This window comes from Acipenser ruthenus, unplaced genomic scaffold (assembly GCF_902713425.1).
Source record: "Acipenser ruthenus unplaced genomic scaffold, fAciRut3.2 maternal haplotype, whole genome shotgun sequence".
Taxonomy (NCBI): domain Eukaryota; kingdom Metazoa; phylum Chordata; class Actinopteri; order Acipenseriformes; family Acipenseridae; genus Acipenser; species Acipenser ruthenus.
In genome coordinates, this window is record NW_026708355.1 from 57,501 (window position 1) to 66,733 (window position 9,233).

The 9,233-nt window shown below is 54.5% G+C and overlaps 3 protein-coding genes and 1 long non-coding RNA gene across 5 annotated transcripts in view; all 4 read right to left on the reverse strand.

The window, feature by feature from the left end:
- LOC131731690 (splicing factor YJU2-like) overlaps nucleotides 1-3,521 on the reverse strand; it is a 4,919-nt gene extending 1,398 nt beyond the window's left edge. Inside the window, exons 1-6 of one of the 2 annotated variants that reach the window (XM_059020957.1) lie at nucleotides 3,350-3,521; nucleotides 2,241-2,341; nucleotides 1,428-1,572; nucleotides 927-1,243; nucleotides 701-815; nucleotides 400-577 (exon numbers count right to left, since the gene is read on the reverse strand). In XM_059020957.1, coding sequence (XP_058876940.1) covers nucleotides 400-577; nucleotides 701-815; nucleotides 927-1,243; nucleotides 1,428-1,572; nucleotides 2,241-2,341; nucleotides 3,350-3,373 — 880 coding nt within the window. In that variant the 5' untranslated portion in view covers nucleotides 3,374-3,521. Of the gene's footprint in view, nucleotides 1-387; nucleotides 578-700; nucleotides 816-926; nucleotides 1,244-1,427; nucleotides 1,573-2,240; nucleotides 2,342-3,349 lie in introns of both variants that reach the window. The other variant, XM_059020956.1, reaches the window with a different exon arrangement.
- Nucleotides 3,522-3,739: 218 nt separating this feature from the next.
- LOC131731691 (interleukin-27 subunit beta-like) lies at nucleotides 3,740-6,545 on the reverse strand. Its single transcript, XM_059020958.1, has 6 exons — nucleotides 6,455-6,545; nucleotides 6,012-6,111; nucleotides 5,353-5,470; nucleotides 5,079-5,251; nucleotides 4,755-4,918; nucleotides 3,740-4,224 (listed from the first exon to the last, which is right to left on the reverse strand). Exons 2-6 carry the CDS (start codon nucleotides 6,079-6,081, stop codon nucleotides 4,081-4,083), a joined length of 669 nt encoding a protein of 222 aa, XP_058876941.1. The 5' UTR covers nucleotides 6,082-6,111; nucleotides 6,455-6,545; the 3' UTR covers nucleotides 3,740-4,080.
- A 739-nt stretch (nucleotides 6,546-7,284) lies between these two features.
- Nucleotides 7,285-8,326, reverse strand: LOC131731693 (uncharacterized). Its single transcript, XR_009324965.1, has 3 exons — nucleotides 8,297-8,326; nucleotides 8,051-8,116; nucleotides 7,285-7,418 (listed from the first exon to the last, which is right to left on the reverse strand). It is a non-coding gene; the product is annotated as an uncharacterized LOC131731693 (long non-coding RNA).
- A 101-nt stretch (nucleotides 8,327-8,427) lies between these two features.
- On the reverse strand, nucleotides 8,428-9,190 carry LOC131731692 (ankyrin repeat domain-containing protein 24-like). The gene is made up of 3 exons (XM_059020959.1): nucleotides 9,042-9,190; nucleotides 8,556-8,732; nucleotides 8,428-8,454 (listed from the first exon to the last, which is right to left on the reverse strand). The coding sequence occupies exons 1-3, from the start codon at nucleotides 9,114-9,116 to the stop codon at nucleotides 8,428-8,430; spliced, it is 279 nt and encodes a 92-aa protein (XP_058876942.1). The 5' UTR covers nucleotides 9,117-9,190.
- Between the last annotated feature and the right edge of the window lie 43 nt (nucleotides 9,191-9,233).

Here is a 9,233-nt window from a genome sequence, read left to right on the forward strand (position 1 = left end):
ACAGGAGCCCTGAAGTGGCTGCTCTGCCACAGCACTGCCACCTTGTGGAGCTTTATTGACACTGCACAGCAGGGCCATATCCAATGGGTGTCTCTGCAATGTTTAATGTTGCAGCGAACTGCCCAGAAATAAGGGAAGCAAAAACATTGATTTCAAACTGCAAGAAACTTAAGCCGACAAACATTCCCACTGACGCCTTCCTCAGTAACACGGCCCCGCTAATGGGTGAAGGCAGTAGCCAGGGAGTCTATCTGCTGGCCTGTAAACTGTAAGCAGGCTTTCCTTCTGAGTGCTTGAGGTTTGGAACGTCAGTACAACACAGACAGACAGACAGACAGACAGACACAGGCGTCTCTCATCACATCTCACTCATCACTCAGTGCCTACCCTGGAAGGTACCTGGTCCTGTCTGGCTCCTGTCTGGCTGGGTCGCTGGGTTCCTCTCCAGGGGGGCTGGGAGGCTTTGTTTCTTGCGCACCAGCCCTGCAAGCCCCCCGGCCCCCCCCAGCTTGCCCACGCTGCGCTCCCAGCTCTCCGGCTTCGGCTTCTTCAGCTGGGGCCCAGGATCGGCCGGACTCTGGGGAGCGGAAACACAGGAGTGAACAGAACAGCGCAGCACAGCGCAGAACAGAACAGCGCAGCACAGCACAGAACCGCACAGCGCAGCACAGCTCCCTCCCCTCAATCTGGGGGGTCTCACCTGGCTCAGGATGTCGGTGGGCTTGCCGCTGTTCCCCGGGGGTCCTCTGCTCTCCTCCTCAGAGTCCGAGTCGGAGTCACGCAGTCGCTTGACCAGCGCTCTGTCCAGCATGGCTCTGAACGGGACAGACAGCTCTCTTAAGACTCACAGTATCAGACTTGTGCTGCCTGTAAACAGGAACACATCCATAAAACAATGCAGCACGCCCCTCCCCCCGTCTCCTCACCTGGTCTCCCTCTCGTCCTCCTCCTCCTGCCTCTCTCGTTCCCTCTCTTCTCTCTCGCGGTGGATGTGCAGCATGCCCTCGAAGTCCACGCTCGCCTGTCTCTGGTTTAACTCTTTCAGCTCCTGCAGGTTCTCCAGCACTTCCATCTCCAGCTTGGAGTCCTTGGTGCGATTCTCCAGCACCTTCATGGGGTTGTTGAGCTCCTCCTCCTCCCTCTCTCTCTGCAGTTTCTTCTCCTCCTCCTCGATCAGTTTCTCCGCCTGGAAGTTGCGTGTGGCTCCGTGTTCCATGGCGTAGTCCGTGTTCTCAGGGTCTGTCTGCGTGTGCGAGCGAGAGACACGTCACATGACATGCCAGGGGAACCTAGACTAACACATAACCTGAAATACACTGAAACCTGGACTGGCTCACACCGCTCTGCAATCTCGATACTCTCCCCCTGGCTGCTGCGCTCTGCCTCCCCTCCCTCCCCCTCACCTCACCTCACCTCCCTCTCCTCACCTTGAATGTGATCTCAGCCAGGCAGCGTGTGCACTTGATGTAGAAGCGGAAGATGGGCAGCCCCATGTACAGCTCAGTCTGCACAGTCTCCTTGCGCGCGTTGAACTTCTTCCCCTTGTAAATGTACTCACCACACGTCTTGCACCTGGGAGGGAGGGAGGGAGGGAGGGAGGGAGGGAGGGAGGGAGGGGAGGGAGGGGAGGGGGAGGAGGGGAGGGGGAGGGGAGGGAGGGGAGGGGGAGGGGGAGGGGGAGGGGGAGGGAGGGAGGGAGAGAGGTGGAGGGAGAGAGGGGGAGGGGGAGGGAGAGAGGGGGGAGAGGCAGACAGGGAAAGAGACACACTGAAAAACACTTGTAGTCTAAACATCCAGTGGTGGAGGGGTGGGGTGGAGGGAGGGGTGGGGGATGGTGGAGGGGTGGATGGTGGGATGGAGGGATAGAGGGATGGAGGGGTGGATGGTGGGATGGAGGGGTGGATGGAGGGATAGAGTGAGGGAGGGATGGAGGGGTGGATGGTGGGAGGGAGGGATGGAGGGGTGGATGGAGGGAGGGAGGGATGGATGGAGGGGTGGATGGTGGGAGGGAGGGATGGAGGGGTGCATGGTGGGTGGGAGGGAGGGAGGGATGGAGGGGTGGATGGTGGGAGGGAGGGATAGAGTGAGGGAGGGATGGAGGGGTGGATGGTGGGAGGGAGGGATGGAGGGGTGGAGGGGTGCATGGTGGGAGGGAGGGATGGAGGGGTGGATGGTGGGAGGGAGGGATGGAGGGGTGGAGTGTTAGTGGGGTAGCGTTAGGCTTCAGGAGCAGCACACACCTCATGTTGAAGGGAGCCATGAGCCGCACCACATACTGCCGGTCTTTGGGCAGTTTCAGCTTTGGGATCTTGGAGGGGTCGAAGTCCGGGGGGTAGTATTTCTGAGGGGAAGAAGAAGAAGTCTTTTGTCAAACCTGCGCTCCAACACTGACGACACTGGGAGCTCCTCTCTATTCCAGTGAGGTTTCTTATCTACGAATAAACATTTTTATTTTATTTTAAAGTTACAGCAGGGCAGCTTCTCAAACTCCACAGAGTTCACACAGAGTGTTTTCAGATGAAAGTGCCCGCGTGTATTTTACTGGAGGAGGCACGGCTGGTTTGTTACTGTAGTGTGCACGGGGCAGGCTTGTGATAGTTATGCCAGTACGCGACTGCCCTCTAGCGGGGAGATGGTGTCATGCCGGTCACAATATCTCAGCGGTGCCCGCGGGGTCACCTTTCTTTCGCATGTTGTTCAGATAAAGGTTTGGTTATTTATTTTAGTTTCACGACACTGAACTAGCGCCTCCGAGACGGTAGGCGGCGCTCACTCTCTCCTCAGAATGAAACTCAAACCCTTGACTGATATCACAGATACAGATTAGGACTAATCTTGGGCTCCCTGGTGTGATTTTAGGAAAATGAATCCAGGATTGGAGCTAATCGGGCTCTGTGAAAGCAGGTGAATATAGCAGGCAATGACTGTGCTAGAGAGCGGACATTAACATGTATATTTATTGTGGTTTCCCGGACACGGTATTCAACTGTTTACCGGCGTTTTGACAAGACCGGAGAGAAGGGATGGCGCTGTATCCGAAATAAAACTATCCGCAATACCGCGCTTACACTGCGCGCGTTTCACTGCCGTGACAAAACGGGTCAGCCTGGAAACAATCCGCTATAAACAAACACCCCGAACACAGAAATCAGCCCCCAGGTCACGTCTGATCATTATCACCACTTGAACGTATTCAGGAAGTTAAAAAAACAAGCTGCGTGTGTGTCTTTCGAAGCAGCCCAAGCGCGCTCTGAAACCGACTGAAAACAGTAAATGAATTTAAACCACACGGGCCGCGCACCCCTCAGCACTCCGTACAGCAAAACAAACACCGCCTCACAATACTTACGTTCAATACTTTTCGCTCCGACATGTTTGTAACACTGAAAATCAAACACTCTGTTACTCTGAAGGAAGGAGAATAAACTGCGAGAAGCCACGACGTAAACAATGTACACTGTGCGACACACGCTTCCGGGGACCCGCCTCCCCGACTGCTGATTGGACACCGAGAGCAGCGATTGGCTAACAAAAAATATAGACTAGGCGGATTCTGAGTTACTGATTGGCTACAGGGAGGATAGCGCTTCTGAGCATGCGCAGTCCCTGCGCTCTGTGACGCGCTTCCAGTCGTGGGCGTGGTTTCGAATCTTCGACGCTCATGCTGGGCGTGGCCACGCACTCTGTTAGCAGGTCCGGGGTTTGCTCTGCACGCAATGAACACAGCAGCGCGTTTCCATGTCAGTTAAACACGTTTTATTATGGAAGCGTTACAAAGCAGATCAGCACGTGGTTTACACTGTAGAGTCCCGATCACATCAGCTATGCAGCATCACAGAAATCAACCCACAGGAACACAGCGCATGACTAATACACGAGGATACAAACACATTGCCTATCTACAAACATGAGCAGGGATCACTAATGAAAGACTGCAACTGACCTGCTCTGTGCTCGTGGATAAATGGAGAAATATTCCTATGATACAAACCTACTTATACAGGGTACTTATATTTAATCAGAGTGAATCTTTACTAGCAACGATACAAAATACTACTCTGTGTGGGCATCAGTGGGCTGTCAGGTGGTGTTGGCGCTGGCTGGCTCGCTCCACTCGCTGGCCTCTCCGTTGTCGATGAAGTCCAGCGCGGAGATGCGGACGGTGTAGGAGGAGCGCGGCCGCAGACCCTTCAGAGTGCAGCGGGTCTCCTCATAGGGGCCGACCTGAGAGAGGGGGAGAGGAGACGGAGGGAGAGATCAGCACTCTGCATTACCCCGTGGCTCTTTATTTAAGATGAATTCTAATAAGTTCCTGTGTAAAGTTCCAGGGCAGCAGTGTGGAGTAGTGGTCAGGGCTCTGGACTCCTGACCGGAGGGTCGTGGGTTCAATCCCAGCTGGGGAACACTGCTGCTGTACCCTTGAGCAAGGTACTTTACCTAGATTGCTCCAGTAAAAACCCAACTGTATAAATGGGTAATTGTATGTAAAAATAATGTGTAAAAAATAATGTAATTGTATGTAAAAATAATGTGATATCTTGTAACAATTGTAAGTCGCCCTGGATAAGGGCGTCTGCTAAGAAATAAATAATAATAATAATAATAATAATAATAATAATAATAAAGTGAGTGTGTTTCCGTTTCGCACTCAGCTTCCTCACACACACAGACACTTCTATATTAAGAGACGGGTTGGCTGCACACATCAGCTTCTACAGCACACAGCAGTAGCTGTGAGAGTGCAGGGAGCTCACTGTGCGGCTGTGCTTGTCCTGGCCCCAGCTGTACTGCACCAGGTACTTGAGAGGGAAGAGCTGGGGGAGTGGCCAGCTGGGAGGCGGGGCCCACTGCAGTGACAGCTGCCGGCTCCGCCCAGGGGTGGGTGTGGCCATGACATTGACAGGTGGGTCAGGTTTCACTGAGAGAGAGAGAGAGAGAGAGAATTACATACAGTATGATGATTACACCAGGGCAAAGATCAACCTCCCCTCTCCCCCTCCCCTCTCCCCCTCCCCTCTCCCCCTCTCCCCACCCCTACCCCCTACCCCCTCTCCCCACCCCTCCCCTCCTCTCCTCACCGATGTTCTCCACGATGAATGGCAGCAGGGTGCTTGCTTGCCCGGCTGTGTTGCTCGCTGACACGTTGATGTAGTAGGGGAGAGATGAGTAGAGTTCAGGCTCCTCTATCACACAGAGCGAGTCGTCCAGAGCGTCCCTCACACACTGCTGCACCTTCCCTTTAAAACCCAGACTGAGGAGAGAGACATGGGGGTCACAGAGACACAGAGACACATACAGAGACACACAGACACCCTCACAGACAGACACACGGGTGCAGTTGCTGTCTCTCACCTGTAGGTGGCAGTGACCTCAGTAGGCAGGTGAGTGTCTCGCTCCAGCGTCCAGCTGCACAGAACCTTCTCAGGGTAACTGGGAGACCAGCAGCGGACCAGTGGCTTACTGGGGGCGTCTGCACACACAGAGAGCAAGAGAGAGAGGGAGTCAGAGATACACAGATAGACAGACAGACACACAGACACACAGACAGACAGACACACAGACAGACAGACACACACACAGACAGACAGACACACAGACAGACAGACACACAGACACACAGATAGACACTCACACAGACAGACAGACAGACACACAGACACACAGACAGACAGACACACACACAGACAGACAGACACACAGACACACAGACAGACACTCACACAGACAGACAGACAGACAGACAGACAGACACACAGACACACAGACACATAGACAGACACAGACAGACAGACACACAGACACTCACACAGACAGACAGACAGACGGACAGGCACACAGACACTCACACAGAACACATCATACATGAGATAAACATACACCTTTTCCCAGTTTCCCACAAAAGCACAGCCAAGTGTAATAAAGCCCAGTGAAAGCACAGGTCAGCATTATACAGCACAGAGAGCGATGGTAAGGAATATTAAAAACAGGCAGGCACTGGGTGTGGAACTCACTGTCGAGGGGGAGGGCTGCAAGGCTGCAGCCTGCGACTCTCAGCAGAACTGCGACCGCACACCAACGCATGCTACACGGGACACCTGTCAATCACTTGCACTAGAAAATAAAACAGTTTGAGTCTGTTGTGACTTGAAACAGATTCAAACCTGCCTGTCTGTCTGTGTGTCTGTCTGTGTGTGTATGTGTCTCTGTCTCTCCGTCTGTCTGTCTGTTTGTCTGTGTGTGTGTGTGTGTGTGTCTGTCTCTCCGTCTGTCTGTCTGTTTGTCTGTGTGTGTGTGTGTGTGTGTGTGTGTGTGTGTCTGTGTGTGTGTGTCTGTCTCTCCGTCTGTCTCTCTGTCTCTCTGTCCGTCTGTCTGTGTGTCGGTCTGCCCATACGAAGATGCGAACAGAATAAAAAAGGATTCAAGTTGATTATAAGATTGAGTGTTGCAGTCCTACCTGTTCAGTTTCCTCAGCGGGTCAGTGTGCTCGCTCTCTCCTCTCTCGCTCTCTCGCTAGCTGTGTCTTTGAAGCCAGAGAGAAGCAGGGCTGGACACACAGCCAGGAAACGGGGGGGGGGGGGGGGGAGAGGGGCAAGAGCACAACTGACCCCCCCCTCCCCCCCCCCCCCGAGTACAAAGAGATCAACGACACCACTGAGCGCAAACAAGTGAGCCGGCTCACAATAACCAGCAGGCAGGACAGGAGGGGCTGAAGATTTTATTGTGAAGCAAAGTAAATACACAAACACACAGAGAATGAAACAAGCAAACACAATGAATGAACGGCAGCACTCGGACAAGTCGCTGAGTCGCTCGTCTGGTTCATTCGTGGTTCGGCCGTGTTCACAGAACACATTGCAGGAGTCCCGCGTGTTCCTGTGTCAGGGCTGTCCCTGATTGATGGCCTCGATGTCACTCCTCTTCTCATCACAGAAACAGAGAGCGTTATATTCTGCTGGGAGTCAGGCTCCTGCGGGGCTCTGGCCTTGATTGAGCGAAAGTGAAATTGTTTCATTCTGATCTGATTTCCAGGAATTCTGCCCAACGTCCTCTGGAGTCCTGCTGGGCTCGGCCGAGGAAACCGTTCCAGGACAAAGAGAGGTGGAGCGCTTCTCTGGGCTTCCGGAATTTCCTGTTGTTTTCAAACAGTCTGTGAAAACTAAATATGAGAGCAAAGGGGACGGGTTCCAGGCAGGCCTCGTGCATGCAGGAATTGTCACTTGAAAAAACTAAAATATAATTGACCCAATTCATTTGTGGAGGCAGTGCTGGTCTCCCCACGTGCTTGTCCGGTGTGCAGTGTCGGGGCGCCCTGGCTTCGCGTGCAGTGTCGGGGAGCCCTCTCTTTCTCAGGTGCTGCTCTGCTGGTGCATCCTCAGTATTTGCAGCAGGAGCCCCTGCACCTCCTCATCCATGCGCCCCTGCGTACAGAGAAATCACACTTTACACCCTACAGAGCCTCACAGAGCACACCGAAATCACAATGCACACATCACTGCACTCCCCAGCTCACCTGGACAGTGCAGAGCACACCGAAATCACAATGCACACGTCACTGCACTCCCCAGCTCACCTGGACAGCGCAGAGCACACCGAAATCACAATGCACACGTCACTGCACTCCCCAGCTCACCTGGACAGTGCAGAGCACACCGAAATCACAATGCACACGTCACTGCACTCCCCAGCTCACCTGGACAGTGCAGAGCACACCGAAATCACAATGCACACGTCACTGCACTCCCCAGCTCACCTGGACAGTGCAGAGCACACCGAAATCACAATGCACACGTCACTGCACTCCCCAGCTCACCTGGACAGCGCAGAGCACACCGAAATCACAATGCACACGTCACTGCACTCCCCAGCTCACCTGGACAGCGCAGAGCACACCGAAATCACAATGCACACGTCACTGCACTCCCCAGCTCACCTGGACAGCGCAGAGCACACCGAAATCACAATGCACACGTCACTGCACTCCCCAGCTCACCTGGACAGTGCAGAGCACACCGAAATCACAATGCACACGTCACTGCACTCCCCAGCTCACCTGGACAGCGCAGAGCAGGTGAGAGCGATAGACAGACACCACTGACAAGTGCTTCTTCTCCCAGTCCTGAGAGAGGAGGGAGAGGGGGAGAGAGAGGGGGGAGAGAGGGGGAGAGAGAGGGGGGTTATTGTAAGCATCGCTGAACTGGAGATATGAAATTCTAAATATGCTGAGGAAAATGACAAGGTTTCAGGCAGACCTCATATACTGTACACAGGGCCTGTCTCGTACCCGCGTCTCTCCCACCTGTATCTGCTGCTGCAACGTGGTGACCTGCTCCGCAGCGCCTCCAGCTGGCCGGGGGTGGGGGCTGGCCGGGGAGGGGGCAGGTCTGGAGGGGGGGGCCAGTGGCTGAGACAGGGTCCCCAGAGCCTCCTTCAGTCTGAACACCTCCTTCGACAGCTCTGTGATCTGAGGAGACACCAGCGACACAGCACTGCTCAGCAACGCAGCACAGCGATCTCATCGGCACACAATCACACACACAGTTTTCCCAGGTCCCCACCATGTGGTCCCTCTCCCGGACCAGGCTGCTGGACTCCTCAATACGCTGGTGCAGCTCCTGCACGCGGCCCGACTCGGCTCTCAGCTCCTGCAGCTGCTTCTCCACGGCAGCCAGCGCAGCCTCAGCACTGTGCTTCTCACTCTTCATGAAGAGAGCCTCCCTCTGCACCTGGAACACCTGGGAGAGAGTGAGAGAGAGTGAGGAGTGAGAGAGGAGTGAGAGAGAGAGGAGAGAGAGAGTGAGGAGTGAGAGAGGAGTGAGAGAGAGAGGAGAGAGAGAGAGAGAGGAGGGGGAGGAGAGAGAGAGAGAGGAGTGACAGGACAGAGAGAGAGGAGAGAGAGAGGAGTGAGAGGAGTGAGATAGAGGAGTGGAGGAGAGAGCAAGAGAGGAGTGGAGGAGTGAGAGGAGTGAGAGAGAGAGGAGTGGAGGAGTGAGAGGAGTGAGAGCAGTGCGGTACACAGTGAGTGATACGGAGGGTGCCCTCACCTCAGTGCAGGTCTTCTCGTGTTGGCGTGTCAGGGTGCTCAGCTTGGCAGTGAGAGTGTTGATCTCCACCTGCATGGAGCACCGCTGCTCCTCAAGCTGCTCCTGAGAGACACTGCCCTCCTTCTGCTGCCTCAGTGCAGCCAGCTCAGAGTCCTGCAGAGAGGGGAGAGGGGTTACAGACACTGAGACACA

Excerpts from the sequence above, each read along its gene's own strand:
- LOC131731691 (XM_059020958.1), bottom strand. The coding sequence starts at position 6,081 with ATGCGTTGGTGTGCGGTCGCAGTTCTGCTGAGAGTCGCAGGCTGCAGC. Across the intron at positions 5,252-5,352 it reads GAGGTCACTGCCACCTACAG|TCTGGGTTTTAAAGGGAAGG; the intron begins GTGAGAGACAGC and ends CTCTCTCCTCAG. Across the intron at positions 4,225-4,754 it reads AGGACAAGCACAGCCGCACA|GTCGGCCCCTATGAGGAGAC; the intron begins GTGAGCTCCCTG and ends CCCCTCTCTCAG.
- LOC131731692 (XM_059020959.1), bottom strand. The coding sequence starts at position 9,116 with ATGCAGGTGGAGATCAACACTCTCACTGCCAAGCTGAGCACCCTGACA. Across the intron at positions 8,733-9,041 it reads ACGAGAAGACCTGCACTGAG|GTGTTCCAGGTGCAGAGGGA; the intron begins GTGAGGGCACCC and ends ACTCTCTCCCAG. Across the intron at positions 8,455-8,555 it reads TCCGGGAGAGGGACCACATG|AGCTGTCGAAGGAGGTGTTC; the intron begins GTGGGGACCTGG and ends CTCAGATCACAG.